Consider the following 22,663-nt stretch of genomic DNA (forward strand, 5'->3'; position numbering starts at 1 on the left):
GCTAACATCAGCCAAACACATGGCTCGGTCCAATACCTAAGAGAAATGACTAAATTGGAGGAAAATACATTGGTGGAAGGACACATTAGACTTGAACTGATCTGCCCAAATGAATTGTGCAAGCTAAAGGTTGAAAAGTAAAAGTCCTTTAAGCATTTAAGACAATCACTTGGTCACCTTCCTCGATAGACCAAGGACACCTCGATGGTAAAGGACCATAGGGTGGCACCCTCTCACATGGGTAAAACATCAAAAGAGGGGAAAGTTCTACGTCGGCTCAATAAGAGATGATTTGAATCGACTTTTATGGATGGAGCATCAACCATGAACCAAGCCCAAGAGTTTTCTCATGGGGGAAGAAGGGATATTGTAGTTTGGTAGATGAGGCTCAAGTATTGAAAAGTCCATAGAGAGCACGTATTGTGTAGATTGCCATAGCGAAGTTTCTTATAGAGGTCTTGTGACGATCCTGGGGTTTATTAATGATAATTAATTTGCATAGTGTTATCATAACGTCTCCATGCTTATTCAATATGTAAATGACCTTAAAAGTTACCTCTACTCCTCAACTTAGATAACAATACAACATAAATGTATATATATATTTTTTTTTACAACAATAAAACTAAATCAAAGACAGTAAAAACCATAGGACTATTAGGTTGCCCTATAACTTTTTTTTTTTTTTTGAATAAAGACTTGAAGTTTTATTAATAACAATCATGAAGTGGGGTTAGGACCCCATCAAACAATCAAAGAAAGAGCTAATTGCTCCTTCAACACAATGTCACTAATACAATTTGGAGTTTGATTCCACCAAATTCTATCACCAACATCTGTTATGGCTGCTTTTGCCAACCTGTGAGTAGTCTCATTGGCTTCTCTGTGAACAAAAACACAAGACCACCAAGGAAAAGTCTGTAGAAGGTGCCTAGTATCGTCCACCAGGTGTCCAAACCGGCTCCATGTGCTCGTTGGGGCATTAACATCATCCACTATTTGCTTGGCATCTCCTTCCATTATCACATGATGCAGTCCCAGTTCCTTCAGAAACCAGACGGCATGATAGGCACCCAGAGCTTCCCTAGTTGACGACTCTAAAAAACCCAGTCGTGTTTTACTTAGTGCTGCTACAACTTGCCCTTTCTCATCTCGAATCATGACTCCAATTCCCATTTTGTCCCGAGTTCTGTCTAGGGCAACAACCCAGTTTGCCTTGACTCTTCCAGTGTCTGGGACTTGCCAAGATTTTCCACGATCAACCGGGCTTACTCTCGTGCTTTGGAGGGCCCGGTCCTGTTGCTGCTGGAATTCTGTAATATTCTCGAGTGATTTCCATAAAAGCTCGTCTAGACTAGAAAAACGGCCTTCATGGATCCAAGTGTTCCATCTAAACCATAATTGCCGAGCTAAAGTCACGAAAAACGCATACTCATTCGAATCACATTTTAGAAAAATATGTTCCGCTAACTGCATAAAATTGTTTCCCTCCTGTGCACATTTTTGGAACGCCCGTCTGCTACTTCCCCAAGCATCTGAAGCTGCTGGGCACCCCCATAATGCATGCATCACCGTTTCCGGTTCCCTTTCAAATATCGGGCACAGCGGGTCCTTCACCACTTTCCTCTTTAGAAGGTTATCCCTTGTTGGCAGAAGGTTATGGCATGCTCTCCAGAAAAAATTCCTAGTAGCATTGGGGAGAGGCAGTTTCTAGATTTCCCTCCATAGAAAACTCTCCTCCATCGGGGGTGGAACTTTCTAGAGTCTTTCTTTTCTCCAACTCGTTAGCGAGGTGATAGGCACTCTTGACGAAGAAAGTGCCCAAATTCGTCCCCCTCCAAATCCAAACGTCTGGCTGGTCCAAGTGGCTGATTGCTATGGAATTAATTGCTGCCACCTCCTCCTTTGAAAAAATTCTTGAAAGCAATGTTTGATTCCACCCTACAGTATCCGTGTCAATGAGTGCACACACCTTACTTCTGGAGTCTAGCACCGTTGGGGGGGAGTGGGACTTGTAGGTAGAGGGACGTGGAATCCATTTATCCCCCCAAATATTGACTGATTGCCAATTGCCAATACGCCAAATCATTCCTTCCTCAACTATCTCCTTAGAACCATGGATGCTACGCCAAGCACGGGAAGGTTTCGAGGTCAACTTGGCGTCCAAAATTGAGGTTTTAGGGTAATATTTTGCCTTGATAATTCTTGTTGTGAGAGTGTTTGGAGCTTGTAATAAGCACCAATATTGTTTCGCTAGAAAGGCCTTGTTAAAATTCACCAAGTCGCGAAAGCCCAATCCACCACGGTCCTTTGACATCCCCATTTTACTCCAAGTCATCCAATGAATACTATGTTCCTTCCCTAGAGATCCCCACCAAAACTTCTGCATCAGAGAATTAATTTCAGTACATAATCCTTTCGGAATGAGGAATATATTCCTGCTATACGACGGGATTGCTTGGATCACAGCTTTCAGCAATATTTCCTTTCCTACTTGTGACAACAATTTTAGTTTCCAATCTCCCAGGTGACAATTGACTCTGTCTTTTATGCTTTTGAAAGCTTGCTTACTGGATTTGCCAACAAGAGCTGGTAGGCCGAGATACTTATCATATCTTTGATTTTCTGAAATCAATGATAATTCCAAGATCTCCTTCTTCTAATCTAGGGGAGTATTGCGACTGAAGAAAATCGACGTTTTTGCTTGATTTAAGCACTACCCCGATGCCTTCTCATACATACATAGAATCTTTGTCAATCGATGCCAATGAGCTGGTGTCGCCTTGCCAAACAGTAAGCTATCGTCCGCGAAAAAAAGGTGGTTTAACCGTGGACCTTTTGTAGAGGTGGGGACTCCGGGCAAATTACCCTTTCTTTTTGCCTGTGCTAAAAGAGAGCTATGGGCTTCTGCACATAATAAAAACAAATAAGGTGAGATAGGATCCCCTTGACGGATGCCCCTTGAGGGAATAATCCGCCCAGTAGGGGATCCGTTCACAAGGACCTCATAGGTAGCCGACTTAACGTACATCATAACCCTATTTACCCATCGCCTATCAAATCCCATCGAACTCGTAACGGCTTCCAAAAAATCCCATTCAACCCTATCATAGGCTTTGCTCATATCAAGCTTCACATCCATATAATCAACTTTCCCTCACATCCTCGATTGCATCGTATGTAACGTCTCATAGGTGGCCAATATATTGTCTGTTATGAGTCGGCCAGGTATGAATGCACTTTGGTTATGGGAAATAATTTCAAGGAGCACCACTTTAAGTCTATTAGCAAGGGTTTTTGATATCAACTTGTAGAAAACATTGCATAGACTAATTGGCCGGAATTCGGTCACACAAGATGGATTCACATTTTTTGGTATCAATGCAATATATGTCAAATTGAGTTCTTTATTCATACACCCATTATTTAAAATATGAATTACAGCTTGGCTAACCTCTCCTCCAATCGACGTCCAGTTTTTTTTGGAAAAAACTAGCAGAAAAACCATTCGGGCCTGGTGCTTTAAGAGGGTCCATTTGCATAAGTGCTTTCCCCACGTCATTAGCCGTGAACTCTCTTCGAAGGGAGTCATTCATGGCTTGTGTTACCCGTGATTCCATGGACTTAAGAATTGGCACCAGATTTTTAGACCCTCCTGATGTGAACAGCTCTTGAAAATATTGGACAAAAGCATCACCGATGTGAGCTTGGTTCTCCAATTTCTGTCCCTATGTGTCTGTAATAGCCATAATCATATTGGATTTCTTCTTCTGGCTTGCACAAGCATGAAAGTACCGAGAATTTTGGTCCCAAAGCTGCTGGATTTTCTGACCCACGTGCCTCCTATTCAATCTTTGTCATTCCAATAAGCCCTTCTTGCTAGCCTTAAGTTTTCCCTACACCGAATGCCACGTACCATGATGTGTTGCCTTTTCCAGCCATATTTTCATAATGACTCCTTTGCACTCATTATTTTTTTCCCACTTCGCCTCATACTGAAACCCCCGTCTCTTCCTACGTAAATTTATGCAACCATATATGTTGATAAATAGTGGAAGGTGATCTGAAAAAATAGCAGCGTTAATAGAAACTTCTACCTTAGGAAACCGGACCATCCATTCATGGTTAGCCATCACTCTATCAAGCTTCTCCATCGTAAAATTCTCCGCATCTCGTCCATTATTCCATGTACAAATTAGGGCCCCGACTCTCGATCTCATATAAACCACAATATTTGAGAGTGGACCTAAAATTTTCCATAAGATAATTAGGCTGACGCTTCCCACCTTGGGGTCTGTCCTGGCCTGTCTCTTCCATTTGGGCTCCACGTGGGCTATTTTTTTCCTCCCTTCCTGAGTCTGTTCTCCACTGGTCTTTATCCCCATAACATACGTTTCTAAAGCACGTGGCATCATTAGTTCCGTAGAGAATCTTTTCCAGTTTTCATTCTTCCCAGCTGTATCCTCATAAAGAAGCACCTTCGAAAAAACTTATTCGAATTTCCCTTTTAAAAACACCACACTTTCCATATTCAAGTCAACTTCTTTCCTTGTCTGCTTCTCCTTTATCTCCGCCTACCTGATTCTATTACCATCCACAGCTAACGTATGTCGCCCATAATTAGAATTGCTTATTAAGGGAATATCTTTTTGCACTATAACTGGCGAGTTGGCCGACACAGCATTAACGTTTCCAGAATTTGCGCCTGTCATTGCGTTCGTGCCATCATTGCTTGCCTCCTCCTTCGCTGGCGGTGCTCCTTGCTCCGGCATTCCTTTCTGCCCTCCCGGAGGAGCGTACTCTTTCGTCTGTGAAGGAAGCGTACCACCTCTACTGTCATCAGATGTTCTGCTCCCCTTCTCTCCCCTTATCTCATGCTTTCCTCGAACCATCTCCGCTCCTCTCCATTCCACCTTATTGGCATTAGAGAATTCTCTCCTCCAGCGTGAGGAGGGGACACGCAACCATGGCCTATATTGCTTCTCCTTTTCGTTGGCTCGATGTCCCCCTTTTACGTGGCACCCCTCTCGACCATGCCAGATTTTCCCATAATCATAGCAATGTTTGGGAAGTTTCTCGTATTGAAAAGCAATCAACATTTGTTTGCCTAGGAGTTTAATGACTCTTCCCCTCGCCAGAGGCTCAGTAATCAATCCTTATTCGAACTCGAAGATACACTCCCCAACCCACTCCGTTCTCATCAGTGTCTACTTCCTCCACCGTTCCCACTGTGGCCCTTATTTGGAGACCAACCTCCTTCCCCATACACACCAATGGAAGGTTACGCATTCTAACCCAGAAAACTGCGTGCTCAAAACCAATCTTAGATGGAGAAGATAGACCATCAAAATCTTCAACAGAGGAGAGGACTCCTTCGAAGATCCATGGCCTACCCTCCAACACCCTTACTTTGTCACATTCATTCTCAAACTCAAGTAAAAATAGGTTTTCTCCAAGAACTTTGAACGTTAGGTGTCCCGAAGGCCTCTAACCTTTGATCAGAGTTCTTTTGATAACCTCTTTTCCAACGTAGCGCTCCGAATGCAATTTGCCCACCAAGCAATATTGACCTCTGGAAACTACCTCCTCCACCGTCTGCGACTGGATCTCTAGTTCCGTTGTCTCCCCTTCATCAAGAGATAACTTTCCCCATAACTTCGCTAGGTCCTCCGCCATTAGCTTGATTGACGTAAATATTACCGTCACCCACCCACAATGAATCCTTACAACACCCCAATAGATCTCCTCCAGAATTTGGTAGAGACGTTGAAATGTTTGCTTCTACTCTAGGGTTTGACGCTAGAGAGAAAAAAAAGTTTGCCCTATAACTTAAACCATAAACATAACTTAATTATAATGTTGAGCAATCATCATTCTGTTTGTAGAGTGAATAAGTGAATAACTTGTCTATGTCATCAATAATACATATAAGGTCTACAAGTTAAGGATACATTAAAGCATCATAAATGTCATAGTTCCTTATATAAATCTGCAATAGCCCACAATGAAGTATCTATACCACCAGTACAAAAATCTCAAACAGTCAATGCCAAACTCTTCATGGTGTTCTTGCAGATTGAGCCTGAGATTAGATTTTAATAGGATTTTCTAAGCAATTTATAGATTTTGGTCAGTATCGAACGTTCAGCACTTGAGTATTGAACGATTCATGCATACAATAATTGATAAATTATGGTTTTTAGTTGCTTGGTTAAGGTTTACGTCGCTTAATTAGGAATCTATGTATAAGACTAGGACTTTAGTATGGTATGTATCTAATACTAGGGTATGATTGCAATGATGTGAAGATTAAGATATCCGAGACTAGATGAGCGTCTGAGGTAAGTGAATGCTTACATAACTGTTGAACTCTTTTAATATACAAATGCAATATTTCTCTTTATAAAATATTTGATATTTTACACATGTTGTATACTTAAAATGACTCATGTTATGAGCCTAACTTTTTTATTTAACAATTATAATTTGAAAATGATATATGATTAATAATAATTAAACCTATGATGTGGATTGTCATGTACTAATGGTGGGCACATATACATAAGGGCTTAACCCTATGGTTCAAAGATTTAGGCCCCATTTGGTTTGCGGAATATGTATTTCATTAGTAAAATAAATACGTATTACTGGGAATAGAAGATGTTAGAATTGAATAATTATTCAAATTCTTTAGTTTGGTAGCAACAGATATTTCATAATTGAAATTGAACCAAAATTACTAAAAAGCACATATGATTTTTTATTTTTCCAAAGCTCAAATAAATTTTTTTTTAAAAAAAAAAATTTAAAAAAACATGTGGGTGGCTGACCACCCACAACAGGAACTGGGGGTGGCCTTGGCTACCCCTGGTAAGAAATAGGGGTGGCCAGCCACCCACAAGGTTTTTCTTTTTTATTTTGTATTTGTTTTTTTTTAAGTTGGAGAGAAATTTTTTTTAAAAAATGGTTTTTTTGGAAAACCTTGTTCATTCCCTTAGGAATAACTATTCCTCTAATTTTTTAGAGGGATATATATTCCTTTGTGTAAGGAATTAGTTATTATTATAAGAATAACTATTCCTAAGAATATGACCATACCAAACAAAAGAATGATTATTTCATAGAAATAACCATTATATTCTAAGGGTCTATTCCGTAAACCAAACGGGTCTTTATGTTTATTGTTTGGCCATGGCTTTGGTAGTCATTATAGATGAACATAATTGACAGCATAGGCCACCTGAGGTTAGACCCAGTTGGGCTACTAGTAATGGACAATATGTGTGCTTCATTGGAAGCATCAGTTATGTCACTTGGGACAATGCAAACCCTATCGAAAAGGGGGTTAAGCACTTGAATATATCATATGGAAGAAAGTTAAGACTATGTATATTATGTATAAGATTTTCACAACATGATTTCTGCATTAAACAATATGTAAATTGTCCTCAAAATTATGATACTCTATTTCAAATAAACATGTTTTCTTTTTTGGGATAATAACAGAAGCAATACTTGTCAATTTTGAAAAACCCATAACATTCTTGATTTCCAAAGTTCAAGTAACACAAATCGTTGCCTAGGACTCATTGCACAACAAGTTCCGTATAATTTACTTACTAATTTGTGGACTTACTCAGTTACTTTTCCACGTGTGAAACATCTCGGTGTTTTACATATTAATCTGTTTGATGGATTGTGGATTAGGACATGCATTTTGCTGGGCTGAAGATGCTGAACCAATGACTCATCTAGTCAGGTTTGTGTAGGATAGTTAGATGATGTTAATTATTGTAGTTATGTTTCCTTGGAAAGCTATGTGTTTATATTTGAGGATAGTGAATAAATTATCAAAGTTATTTTAGTTTGACTCAGATAATTATTATTTCATTTTCCGCTTTATTTTATTCTAATAATCAGTATTCAAGGTAGTAAATACATATAACTATAAGTTAATTATTATTTAGGCACTACGAGTAACACTTCAAGTTGATTAAGTTGATTATTTTAATTAATTGATTTTGAAGGCGTTACATGTTGGCTTGTAACCATGGGATAAAATAGAGGCGAGAAAGGGTTAATGGCATGTAACAAGGGTTAACTCAACATAACAAAGGTTAATGCCATGGATCAAAGGTTAACTTCATTTACTAAGGGTTAGTGTCATGGATCAAGGGTTAAGTTAAATACAAAACGTTAATGTCATGAATGAAGGGTTAATGCCATGGATCAAGGGTCGACTTCACTTACCAAAGGTTAATGTCATGTTAACCATCTTTCTAATAAAAAATATGGTTTTAAAAAACACTTCAAAAATATGCCTAGGCTAGGGTTTTGTAGGGATTTTCGGGGGGTTTTTTTTTTCTATAAAAAAAATGCTGAGTTTGAAAAAAAATGAAGTTTTGAACCCATGTCCACAATGGCACCATTGAACCATGCATGTCATTCAAAATGAAAGTGAATTTTCAAAAGTTTTATGGTTTTATTTATCTTTGATCCAATCTTACTAAGCTACCTAGCCTACACATGTAAGCCAAGTGCCTTGGGGGATGACTCACGTTCTAAGGTAGGGTTAAAGTAAGGGGTGTTATAATTTGGAAATATAACAACTGATCATTTTATTTAATAATACAAGTCTTTAAATTTATAAATTTTGACAATAATAAAGATGAAGCACCAGATAACCTACAAAAATTAATAGACTAATCTTAATGCAACTTGTAAACATAAATGCCAAATATAAGACAAAATGGCTACGAGTTTGTTTGAGATTGTGTTAGAGAGTTTAAAATGTACTTTTAGTACATAAAAAAAAACGCTGACAAACAAAAAGTTGACATGTTTGATAAAAAATTTCAAATGCACTTCTTTGACTTTTTTACTATAAAAATGACCAAAACGTACTTTTAAAAGTTTTCTCAATAAAAAATATTTGACTTTAAAAACTATATTTTCCAATGCAATTCCAAACATTTCCTCTCTCTAATTAAAAAGGTAGGAGGCAGCAATTAAAATGACTACCCTACATGGGTGCGACCATGATAACTCATGCCCACTAATCAAGTATGAAGATGTTCATTGTGGGAGTCGAACTTATACTATATAATAGAGGTAGCAAAACAGGTCGGCAGGTCGTCCCGTTTACGACCCGTAATGACCAGCGATTTGTTTAGGATAAACCTAAACATGGCCCGTTTAGCTAACAGTTCGACCCCACCAAACCCGGACACAACACAACATGTTCACGGGTTACCTGACACGACCCGCTTAACCTGTTTAGCTTAGAAAGTGAGTTTTTTTTTTTTTTTTTTTTTTTTAATGAAAGTGATGAGTCGGGTCAATTGACCCATTTATGACCCAAACCCGTTAAGGGTAAACCAAAGAAAAAATAAAAATAAGATAAACGTGTCTGGCGAGTCACCCACAGGTGACCCTGGGTTGACCCGCCAAGAGCAAAATAAACGGATCATAAACGGGTCAACTCGTTTATGACCCAAACTCGATAATTTCGTGTTTGTGTTCGTGTCAGGTTCGTAGGTCCTATCAAAATTGTCAGCCCTACTATATAATGTGTACCTAATCGCTTTGAAAATATTCTTAGAACCACTGCACCATCACCTTATATGATAGTTATCTTCACATAAACATTATTAGTGCCTTCCACACCTCTTGCTTCATGTTTCATGGTTTCTTGACACACTTCATCAAATTTCAATGTAACCCTTTATTTTGGCCAAAAGACTCGCGCGCAGAGACAGTGAAGATGGTGTGTCTTGGTGCAATCCATTTTTCCCCACTACATATCTTCTTTCAAAATTCAAACATGTTTCATGGCTACGTTTATGTATTAGGAATGATATGTCTTCTAAACTTATCATTGAGCTTGTGATTAATCATCACTAAATTTTGATCAAATGATAATTTTAAAATTCATCTCATTCCTAGAGTGATACAAGAAAAATTCAAGAGTTAGTTCTACAATTTTTGGGAGGAAAGGAATTCAATTAATTTGAAATGGTCTGGATTTTGGATGCAATCATTTTTGTGACAGTGGTGGCAATAAGTCAATCAAAAGATAGTACAACTCTTAAACTAACATTGATTTACGGTGGACAGTTTCCCTCAGTCACGGAGGCCGACTCGCCTACCTGTTTTTCTTCACAATTATATGGTGGGCCATTTAGAGGGGACACCTTTTCGTGCCTAAATCATGAAAGCCTTTATCTTTGTGATCTTGAATTATCAACTTGTTTCCCCTTTTCGCAAACACTTATATCTTTAATTAATCCGGGTAATAATATTGTTACAAGCTTTCACATAAAGATCACTGATCTTCCGGGATCAGTGTCTTTTACAATTATAGAATTGTAAATTGTAGAATTTAGGGCGTTTTTTTAAGTAATTCTAGAAGTTTTTTTTTTTTTTTTTTAGAGAAGTCGAGCAAATATATAAATATGAAAACCAAATCAAGCACAACGCTTAGCTAAGATAATATCATAAGGACATTGGGGAAATTCTTTGAGAAGAACATATTCCTCCGTGATAGTTAACGCTTCCTTTGCAAGCCTATAGGCTACGCCATTTATTGCGCCTTTACATCTAGCTTCATCAATTATATGTCCATACCGGCTTGAATTTCCTCACTCCTTGTTTAAGTTTTGCACCATATTCTGGGCATTGCCTTCAAGGATCACCCTAGTAAATCCCAATTCTCGACTAAAATTTACAACTTGAAGTGCTACCGTAGTTTTTATAAATCCCTTTTGTGTCACTAAAAAATGAGGTGGCTTTTAAAATCACAATTTGATCAAAATCCAATAATTATCAATCACAAGCCTAATGGTAATTTTAAGAGTCACATCATTCTTGGAGGGACACAAAAATTGAGTATATTTTCATCAATCTATTGCTTTTTATGTTGTAAAAAAGCTTTGAGTAAAAAACTGACTTCTAATTTTCTGAAGAAGCATTTTTACAAAAGTGAAGAAAAAGCCTTTTGGGAGGATTTTTTAATTTATTTTTTTGACTGCCTTGATAACGCACATCCCACCATTTGAAGGAAAAGATTATGTGCTCTTCTGGTGTTCTTTTGGTCGTAAATAAATATTATTTTTTCAAAATCATGTGAGAGAAATAAGAGTCACTTTCTTTCTTAGTTTTTTAAAAAAATCAGGTGTCCTCCTAGTCGTAAGTATATATTATTTTTTAAAAATCAAGTGAGAGAAATAAGGGTCACTTTTTTTTATTTTTTCTTTTTTTTTAAAAAAAAAATAATATCTACCTAAAAAGATGAGAATACTAGAAATATAAGAAGTTCATTTTAATTGATAAATGGTAGCTTGCTCTTTAAAATTGTAAAGAATCTTGGTTCGCCTGTCCACAAACTCCACACATCTAACCAGTAAAACTGTTTTTGTTAAGGTCAATTAGATGGAATGAGGAAATGGAGAGGAACGGTTATTACAATATAGGAGGGCAAAATGGTCTTTTCAATTAATTTTTAAAGATCACTTGACCCTCTTGTTTACCTAACCATTCCTCTCCATTTGAAAGGAAATGGAGAGGATCCTTTTGGCAATTAGACTGAGTTGAGACAATTACGCCGAAGAATCCATTAATTAGTCAATCCATATGTTCCGCCAGATGTTCTGGGGAAAATTTTCCTTCTACTTGAAGAGCAAGCTACCATTTATTAATTAAAATTTTCACTTCTTATACTTCCACTGTTGAAAGTTGTTCTTGTGTTGGAAACCATTTATTTATTTATTAGAATTTTCACTGCTCATTTAGTTTAAACAAAGCATTAGCCATCTTCCGAAGCACTAAGAATATAAACTAAAGTAGTAAAATTGGATGTTAGCTAAGCCTTTTTGGTAGTGTGAGACACAAAGGAGCTCTTCAACTACCAATCTATCACTTCTGCTGCAAAACTGATAAGGATGCATTCTTTCCAAGTGATGGAAAAAGAGTTGGACAATATCGATCTAGTACTCTTTGTGTCCTTTACGTAAAGGAGTCAAGTTGTTATCTATCTTTCTGCTTGTTTATCTTCTCTGTTTCCCCCAACATATTGTCCACTTCTTTTTAGTGTATCCAATAAACGATTTTGCATGATCGAAGAGATAGAGTAATGCTAAAAATCATTTTTGCGTCATTCCAAAAATTACTATTGGCTCTGTGATTGATTATTATTGAATTTTGATCAAATGATGATTTTAAAAACTTATTTCTTAAGAACAACAACATTATGTTCCAAAGGGTAGTTAAATCAGCTGTATACTATGTCTCATGAAGCGGAGGTCACTAATTCGAATCCACTTCTCTCCCTTAGGCCCTTTTCCCTTATGTGGACATATAAAAAAAAACACAAAACATATCATTCTTAGAGTAACGCAAGAGGGATGCAATAATGACTTCTAAAATTACTCGAAGAGATATTATAAATTGAATTATTCTTCTAGAATCCTCTTATGCCTTGTTGAGACTCCTTGTCACGTTTTTTTTTTGTTTTTTTCTTTCCTTGAATGTTTGCATCCTGGCGCTGCCTTACTTATCTTCCTGACTAAGCAAAATTTGCACCGCATCAATTATTAGAAGAGTCACGCCCACGGCCCATCTATATATTACACCGACTTATATATTGTGTTTTAATTTTAATTTTAATTTTTTGAAAAACTTCACTTTAATTTCTGAATTATCATGCATTTTGAGAAGACTTTTCAAATTTTTAACACTCTCAATTTAATCCCCTAAACTTTCAATTTGATTCAATTGACCCCTCCGCCAGATTCAATCATTAACTCCAAACGGAAATGACTAAGAAGACTAAATTACCTTTCGATTTTCGTTTTTTAATTATTTTTAATTTGGAATTTTATATAAAAGAAAAATCAGGGGGTGTAAAGGTCATTTTATCACTTTTAAAGTTTAAAATCTGACAAATGAAGGGGATACATTGCATCAAATTGAAAGTTCAATGAGTGAAATTGAGAGTTTTTAAAATTTGGAAGGGTCTTATCAAAATATGTGGTAGTTTAGGGTCCTAAATGAAGCTCTCAATTTTTTTTTTTTTTTAGTTTTTTTTTTTAAAAAACAAATTTTATATATTTTATTTTAGGAGAAATTTCATAAAATTTTTCTAAACTTTTACTCGTTTTGATACTATTCCCAAAGTTTAAAAACTCTTAATTAAGGGTATCAAACTTTTAATTTCTTTTAATTACTCCCATTTCGTTAGGATTTTCATTATTTTTAACAAAATGCGCAAAATCCTTTTTTTAAAAAAATTATTTAAATGAGTATAAATGCATGAATCTTTACTAATTTTATAATAAAAAATAGAGGTATTTTAAGAATTTTGACTAGATTTAACGAAAAATTCTAATAGAATGTGTTAATTGAAAGAAATTGAAAGTTTGATACCTTTAATTAATAGTTCTTGAACTTTTGAGTGTAATTTAAAAACGCGTGAAAGTTTGGAAAAATTTTATGAAGTTTTCCCTATATTAAACTTCAAAAAATGCTTAGAAAATTGAAGAATATGGAAGTAAGAGCACTAGTACTAACTTCCCTGTAATTTTTTCTAAGTTTATGGCACAAAACTACATTTGTTTCCATATGAAAATATATTTCACAATAACTTCCAGTACCTTTTTCTATATCATTAAAATATTATTTTTTTACAAAATATAAGTTCTCTACCATCCTTCACTTTTTTCACAAAATTTCAACACAAGTCCTAATTAAAGACAAAAAATGAAAGAGGTGAGATAGAAAAAAGAAATGTTTAAATTAAAATAAGGGATAAATGCAAAATTAGTCCCTGAGGTTGGCTTAAATTACAAATCATTCTCTGTGGTATAAAAAATAATTTATAGGTTTATGTAGTTGGCCTAAATTACAAATTAGTCCATGTGGTATAAAAAATAATTTATAGGTCTTCAAGATAGGTTAAAATAACAATTTATTCCCTAAAATTAATTTCCATAACTTAACAGAATTTGTAACTTTGTCACGTCATACCCAATAAAAACGTGACACGTGTTATTATTAATTTATGACTTTAAAAAATGACAACTATGATTTTTCACATCATTTTAGAACATTAGCTAAGATTACACATCAGCCATGACTCTAGATTATACTGTTATAGTAAATTAATCTAATCTCTTATATCCTCAAAATTTTACTCTGTGCGTAACCCTCTCCCATTTTCATTTTTTCTTGTTATGATTTTGGAGCATTTTACGAGAATTTAACGGTCATATCTTCTAACCATTGAAAAATAAATAAAAACAATGTTCAAGTTAATAAATTGTGATAAAGTTTTCATTCAAATTAAGTTTGAGAAAATTGGGTTACTCCTATTAAACTGTCATTTGTCTTTAGAGCATGTAAATTGATTTCAGGGAGTAAATAGTTATTTTTGTATATCCTGTGGACCTATAAATTATTTTTATACCATATGGAGTGATTTGTGATTTAGGCCAACTACATAGAACTATAAATTATTTTTTATATCTTATAGAGTAATTTGTAATTTAGGTTAATCACAAGGACTAATTTTACATTTATCCCTTAAAATAATGTATAGGAAACTACTTTTGGTTCTATATACATTGGAAAACACTGTAGCAACCTTTGAAGATTGGTTAAATATAAAAAATTTGATGTGAGTAGGTTTTTGTGGTTTTTTTGAATACATAAATTAAAAAATTAAAAAAACAAAAAACAAAAAAAAACAAAAAATGTCTATATAAAGCATATGCTATTAGTGCTCTAACTTGTGTAAAACAACTTTGGACATCGACAATGAAAACTACATTTGGGTCATCATTAAATAACATGTTAGAAGACAAACCATTCTCCTTTTAACGAATTAGTCATACACAAGAGAGGGGAAAAAGGCTAAGAAAATAGCTCTGGCATTTCCTTCAAGGTTGTTCAGGTTCACATCATCACATCACATGTGCTTTAAATCATCACCAAAATTACTGGTCTCCAAATTGTGTCTCAATTCGATTCTTTTGTCTTAAGTGATTACACAAATCGCCCAATGACTCAAGCCCCAGCCACAGCTTAGATAAAAAAACTGAAAATTACAGAATTTAAAATTTAGAAGACTAAAAGGAAAATTCAATTTTGATAGTAAATCAGCCACAGCTCTCAGCTTAAGAGGAATTGAAGGTGAAAAGGACAATCAAAAAAGCTATCAATAAAATTGGTTGTAGCGGTTCATGATTGACGACTCATGTTCAGCTTATGAGGGACGCTCTATTCGGACATTTTTTGTTGGAAAATATCTTCAAACATATCATTTTTCAGAAAGTTTTGACAGAGAAAAACCAGCAGCAATTTTCAGCAACCTCTTGTGGCGGTCCGGCGGTGGTCAACTTAAAAAATAGTTTGCGAAATTTAAAAACAAAAACCCATTTTTCAAAATTACAGAAGTTTTTTTGGTCAAACTGTGTTTATTATTTTCGGTCACACCAAACATTAAAAAAAATATTTTACCCTAAAACAAACTGATTATGAGAGGTAGTTGTACAATTAGGGGTATCAACCCAGTCCTGGTTCTCGGTTATTGGCCAAAACCGGGAACCAAAACTGTGGTACCCGTTTTTTTAATTTTGAAAAACCAGAACCAGTTACCCGATAACCCGGTTATACAATAACCGACCGGTTTCGGTTGGTACCCGATTATCCAGACCAGGTAATCGGCTTTTTTAAAAAAAAAAAAAAAAAAAAAAAATTATTTTTGGCTTATTTTAGGTACTGAGCCTAATTTTTGGGCTTATTTGAGGTATTTGGTCTAATTTTCAGGCTCATTTGAGGTATTGTGATGTAGGACGATATTTACCTTTATTTTCAGTAAAAACAAAAATAAAGAAAATATCAAAAATAATCTTGGAGCAGCGCTGCTTGATCAAAATTTTACTCGTTCTCAAACAATGGAAGTACAAAAGGAAAGATTGCAACGATTTTCGTTGATTATCAATTTTATATTATGATTTTATTTTATTTTATTAGCACTTTATTTCCTTTTTTTAATAGGGTTAGATTTGTTTTAATTATTTACTTTCCTTATTAGGATTTGGTTTACTATTGCTACTAAGATTAGGTTTACTATTACTACTAGGATTAGGTTGACTTTCTCTACAAGTATTTCTCTTCTATAAATAGGCTAGCTTATTATGTAAAACTAACTCATTGAATTATTATCAAATCAAAAAATTTTCTCTCAAATGCTCTAAGGAGTTTTATCTTTCTTTTAACTTGCGAGTTTGTTTTTATCTTTTTGGGTAGAAGATGAAAAAGCTTTTCCTTGTAGAATCAAAGATGCTACTCTTTAATTAGTTACCTTAGTTTTCTGCTAAGTCATATTGGGTCTAATTTTTGTTCTTAATTTAACAATTTTTTGCCCATTTAAAAATAATAATAAAATAATTAAAAAAAAAACAATTAGCATTTTTGTCCCAATAAGTTTAGCTTTGTTGTGACTGTTAAAAAAAAATCCTAAAAATTTCCAAAAATCCTTTTTTTTTTTTAAAAAAAAAAAAAAATCACTGTTTTTGGCTTTTTAGGCCTAAAAAGAAATTAAAAAAAATTAAAAAAAAAAAGAAAAAGAAAATCCAATGTTTAAAAATGTCCTAAAACTTCATTGTTTAAAAATGCCCTTAAAATTCAATGTTTAAAAATGCCCTAGAAAAATTAAAAGTTAAAAAATATACATATATATTTTATGTATTCACATGGTTACCTAGTTATAATCGAGTGCTAAAAATTGAAATTGGAACCCGGTACCCGATTACCGGTTTTTTCGAACTGGTTTCAAAACCGGTTTTTCGATTTCTCAATTGTCAATTGGTACCCAAATTTTTTTTGACACCCCTATTTACAATAACAAAAGAAATATCATCTAAAAGAGGCCAACAACGACCAAAAATGAATATATTTTAGGCTGAGGATCTGAAATTTTTTTATGTACCTACCCATGGCGGCATATTGGTCACCAAAGATATTAATGATTGCGAAGGGCAGCAACAACTTATGGGGCGCATGCACTCACTCTATATGTGAAAGCTACATAAAAAGTTGCACGCTTTGCATTAGTGGGCAAGTGCAAAAGACCAAGTCCCCCAACTTCCCAATTAACCACCCAAGCCGCCCTGAGAAAAAGTGGTCGGCTAAGCCCACTAGTGGCAATGGCATGGTGCATTGGTGCCCCATCACGGCACTAGCTATATTATATATAGAGGAATGCTTTTCTTCCTTCCCAAGACCATCTACTCACCATCTCATGTGAGTGAATTTTGACTTTTTAAAACATAAAAAATAAATAAATTAAGACACAGATGGTGACTAGATGGTGCAGAGAATGCAAAGGAGCATATCTCTTATTAGCTAACTTCTTATTGCCGCCATTGATTGCGTCCTACGCCAACACTGACCGTTGATTTCTCGGCTCACGCACTATCTAGCTAGTAGTAGCCGCTATTCAAAAGCTGTGAAATAGGCGGCGGTCCTTAGTTTCCCATTGCACGCCTGATTATTCATATTATCAAGAAGGGTCAAAACGGTATGTACAGTCACTTCTCTACTGTTCATCCGGTTCCCAAATAAGAGTAGGACGCGTTGACTTAGACAGATGGAATTTGGATTGAGCACAATCTCAGTTGAAACTCGATCCAAAAAGATTGAAATACGTGTCTCATAACAATGCACAAGAATATGTGTAATTGTAACCGAAAACTAAACCGAAGTCATATCCGATGGAAGAGAGATGATAGGGATCCAATTTTTTAGCCAAATAAAAATCTAACTTTTGCTTTATTTTTTTTTTAAAATAAAATAAAATAAAAAATGGAAAAAATGTTTGAAGCAACCTTATCTATTTTTTGTCTTTCTTTTATTTGGTATTTTTTTAAAAATAAAAAATGGTATTTTTTTCGTAATAATGTCATTTTTTTTTTAAGAAAATGTCATTATTATGAAGAAAAATACTATTTTTCATTTTAAAAAAATATTAAATAAAAGAAAGGCCAAAAATAAATGAGGTTGCTTCAGACATTTTTCCCATTTTTTATTTTGTTTTTTTTTAGAAAAAAAAAAAAAAGAAAGTAAAATTTAGACTTTTGTTAGGCAAAAAAGTTGGGCCTTTAGCATTTACCCCGATGGAATCTTACCTATGATCCTATGAAGCACAGATTGTGGTACGCAAGAGCCAGTTGGCCAATCATTTCACATCTTGTGGTTTTTCTTTTCCTTCCATTTTATGCGCATTGACAACCACAAGATTTTAAAGCAAACAATGGAGTTCTTTGTCGCGCGTTAGATAGGAATTCATTTCACATCTATTTTGTCTAGAAAAGGAAAGGATAAATGTGTAATAAACCTATAGAAAACCTTCTTCTTTTTTCGCAAATTTTCAAAATTTGAATTCAACTTTTTAGATTTGTGTGGATTTCAAATAAGTTATTCCATCTATTTTTCGTCTAACAAAATAACATTAGTTAACATTTTTTGGCTAAATAAAAAGATTTAAAATTGCCATCCCTCATTTTCTCTTCAGGGGAAGGGGTGGTCGGAGTAGTCAACCTCTAGAAGTGGGTGGGGGCCGCCATCCACAGCCACCATTAGATGGGCTGGCTCTCAGTATTATTTTATTAACAATGGCTTAAATAAAGTACTTGATCGAATGTTCAACACAAATAGACACACGGGCTTGTGTCTGGACGAAGTCGTCAATTGTTACGTGAGTGTGAACTATATTTCTAACCACAAAGATTGATGTCATTCGTGTAAAACATAGTAAAATAAGTCACCTCTAGAATGCTCATTGTGTGAAAGCATATGGTAAAAGGGTGTAATTAGATAAAGTAGTGACAAAGTGTACACACATATAAGCCAGTTTCGGTCTAATGCCGATACGTGAGAATCATAGATTGATGAGAGTTGGCATGAAAGAGTTATTTTTGGTACCAATATAATCATGCTCAGAGTTGCCTTGCATTCTATAGATTAATACAGATGAGATGAGACAATTAAATTTCCATCATAACGGAAAGATCCTTTCAGATTATTTATATTCTATTTCCTCCGGTTCATCCAAGTCCGATGGAATCAGGGGCGGACCTACAGCTTGTGTTGGGGGGACGAATGTCCCCCCAAAATCTTTCCAAATTTTTTTAAATTGCCTTAAAAATTTACCTATTTTATAAATTTGTCCCTCCAAAATGATATTTTGTCCCCCCAAAATAATATTTGTATCCCCTTTTAATTTTTTTTCTTAGTTTTGCTCCCCAAAATAATATATGTGTCCATTTTAATTATTTTTTATAGTTTTGCTCCCCCCAAAAAAATAATATTTGTTTTCCCTTTATTTCTTATTTTATTTTATTTTAAAAAAAAACTGTGCTCCCTCCTTCAATATAAAAACCCTAAAATACACAATCCATTTAGTTTCCATCTATATTCTAGTTCGCTTCTAATTAAAAACTCAATTGGATTTAGGACTTTGATTGAATATGTGAAAGAAAAAAGTTAAATGGTTTGGAATCTTTGAGTAGCTTCTAACCAACAATCAAAAAAAAAAAAAAAAAAAACCAACAATCAGTTTTTTGAATAGTTATTTTGACATCATTTAGGTTTGTAATATTTGTTTTGACATCACAAATTAAATGGTTTAATCATTTATAATTGCACCATTGTTTGACTCGACTTTTAGCATTTCTCTTCTTGTTATTTGGGGCTTGTGGGGATTGTTACGAAAAATAGTTAACGCTCAAAGGTACTTTTTTTCTTAGACCCTATAAATCGTGTTTAATTTATTTTGCTAGTTTTTTTATTTATTTTATTTATTTTTTATTCTACGCTATTTTGCTAGTTTTTTATATTATTATGTATTTGTGATGCCATGAGATTAGATGTAACACTTCTATGCTTTTATTTTATACCAACATACATATAAATCGATTATGTGTATCTATATGCTTTTGTATTTATACGAGTCCGTCCATTTCCCCAACCCAAAAAAAAAAAAAAAAAAAATTCGTCCCCCCATATCTCAAATCCTAGTTCCGCCCCTGGATGGAGTGATCCATTTAGGATTCTATCCTACTTCTTGTATGTCTTAGTGTTAAAGCCAAATATATATATATATATATGTTTTCACGTTCTCAACAATAGTTTCACATTAATATTTTGATAAGGTTTTCCGTGGCATTAGTAGGTTATATATATTCAAAATCATTTGTTTTCTATATATTGATATGAATATTTTATATCAAGGTATGATATCAACAATATTGTCGTTACTATATAGTTAATTTCATGATAAACTAAAATTATTATTGCCCCTAAACTTTGATACAATTGACAAACATCTTTTTCTTTATATTTTTTGTCATGAATTATTATAGATATGCCAGTGAGACAAATCTATTAATTAATTAATATTTCTTGTTCATATATTTATTCTAATGCATGCATACAACCAAACCATGAACGGGGGAACCCCACCCCACATGCTTGCAAGTTAAAATTGCATACAAAATTAGCATGATTGAGTGGCTTAATTAACTACACATTTTGTCATATGTTTCATGTGAAGTGTTAACAAAATAATTTTGTTTAAATTATAGATATAGTGCAATCATGTATGTGACATGACATCCATGAGAGTGACCACAACTCCGATCCATCTTTATTGTAGTATTTTCAATAGTTTAAATTTAATTGCACTTTTTATTCTTTATTTTTATGAAAAATTTGAAATTAAATCTAAATTGTTAAAAAAATACGCTCTAATTTTTTTTGTTTTTCCACATCCTTTGTCTAATTAAAACCCTCCCACCAATAAATGATCAATCCTTTAACAACACCATCCCCCGCCCACCCCACCCCCCCCCCCCCCCCCCCCCCCCCCTTATAATTTATTAAACAATTCTTTGCTTAGACGGTATCTTCTTCATCATTTAGTGGACAAGATATTTATATAGTAAAAAAAAAACTATATAAGTTTAATGTGCACACTAATACTGGTGAGAGTCTGCGGTGGCAAGAGCAGTGGCAACCTTGCTATTTCGTGTTTGTAAAGGGGTATTAATGTACTTGGGAGCCTACTTAAACCCCCGCGAGCCCAACAATGCTTGGAAACATCGAAACGAAAAGAAGGAAAAGAACCATGAGAACCCAACGGCCTCAACTCCTCCTCTCCCTCATCGGCGCAACATTACTCTTCCACCTCCAGCCAATCCCAGCCGTCGGAGACCCCGATCCCACGGGCTCAACCAACGACATAGAATTCATCCGTACAAGCTGCGGCACAACGTTGTACCCGGACCTCTGCTACACCTCGCTGTCCCGCTACGCCAACGCCATACAACAAAACCCGGCTCGGCTGGCGAAAGTAGCCATATCAGTGAGCCTAGCCAAGGCGCAGCGCATGGCCGCCTACGTGTCAAACATCTCCAGCCAAGCCGACTACGGCGCCGACCCCCGGGCCGCGGGGGCGCTCCACGACTGCTTCACCAACTTCGGGGACGCCGTGGACGAGATCCGCGGCTCGCTGAAGCAGATGCGCCAGGTGGGTGACACAGGAGCCGCGTCGTTCAGGTTCCAGATGAGCAACGTGCAGACGTGGATGAGCGCGGCTCTGACGGACGAGGACACGTGTACGGACGGGTTCGAGGACGTGAGTGATGGTTCGGTGAAGACGGACGTGTGTGATCGGGTGGCGAAGGCCAGGAAGTTCACGAGCAACGCGCTTGCGCTGGTGAACAGTTATGCCGCCAAGGGGACGCCTTGATGGGGCTTGTTAGGTGAATTAGAACAGAATAGCGTGATTGATACTACGTTAAATTTATGTTTTTTTGAGTGTCTCAAAAGTTCAAAGTTGTATATATTTGGGCTTAATTTCCTTCCTTTTTTTTTTTTCTTTTTTATTATTGTGTATTAATTTGGTGTGCTTGTTCCTTCTTTCCTGAATGAAAGAAAGAGAATAAGGAAGCTTCCTTTTTTGTTTCTTTTATTTTTTTATTTTTAACTTGAAAATGAGTTGGTGCTCAAAGTCTCAAAGTGGTTGAGCCAGTGTCTCCCTCTATCCCTCAATGTGTAGACTGATGGCATACAATACGGACAGTAAATTGAATGTTAGAGAGCTACACGCCGTCAAAGATCGAGAAGTGGGGGTGGTCTAAAAGTTCAAATAGCGATCGTTTTATCACTTTTCTAACGGTCCTTGTGAAATAACTGCAGTCCACTTAATTGTGAGTTTGTTCACATCCATATTCGTCTTATTCAAGATTTGCATGATGATGAGGGTGATAAGGGTGATAGTCAGATAGTATCGAAGTATGAGTTATACCACTCATTCTTAATTCATTAATTTACATTCGAATTGGGTCAATTCTTGCTTTAATGTATCTAATTAAACATTTTAAATTGTTTAATCTTAACTCGTTAATTTTATATTAAATTTATATAAAAAAATTTTCAGCACAGAGTTAAGCGTGGACATTCCATCTCTTTGTCACGTCTCCTTCTGTTCACTCGAATGGTGAGAGATTTGTGCAGAGTTTAAACATAATAATGTTAAGGTTAATGTTTGTTACACCTACCTCTTTAATTTATAGTTTCTAACAATTTAATTAAAAAATATGCC

At 35.2% G+C, this 22,663-nt stretch overlaps 2 protein-coding genes across 2 annotated transcripts; one reads left to right on the forward strand and one right to left on the reverse strand.

The window, feature by feature from the left end:
• Positions 1–744: 744 nt before the first annotated feature.
• LOC148586413 (uncharacterized) lies at positions 745–1,569 on the reverse strand. The gene has a single exon (XM_088515622.1). The coding sequence runs from the start codon at positions 1,567–1,569 to the stop codon at positions 745–747; it is 825 nt and encodes a 274-aa protein (XP_088371748.1).
• Positions 1,570–21,129: 19,560 nt separating this feature from the next.
• On the forward strand, positions 21,130–22,024 carry LOC132177515 (21 kDa protein). The gene has a single exon (XM_059589875.2). It carries the CDS (start codon positions 21,146–21,148, stop codon positions 21,806–21,808), a length of 663 nt encoding a protein of 220 aa, XP_059445858.2. The 5' UTR covers positions 21,130–21,145; the 3' UTR covers positions 21,809–22,024.
• The last annotated feature ends 639 nt before the right edge of the window (positions 22,025–22,663 follow it).

Source organism: Corylus avellana, chromosome 4 (genome assembly GCF_965113065.1).
Source record: "Corylus avellana chromosome 4, dhCorAvel1.hap1.2, whole genome shotgun sequence".
NCBI classification, from domain to species: Eukaryota; Viridiplantae; Streptophyta; class Magnoliopsida; order Fagales; family Betulaceae; genus Corylus; species Corylus avellana.

Coding starts and splice junctions, on each gene's coding strand:
- LOC148586413 (XM_088515622.1), bottom strand. CDS start 1,569: ATGCATGCATTATGGGGGTGCCCAGCAGCTTCAGATGCTTGGGGAAGT.
- LOC132177515 (XM_059589875.2), top strand. CDS start 21,146: ATGCTTGGAAACATCGAAACGAAAAGAAGGAAAAGAACCATGAGAACC.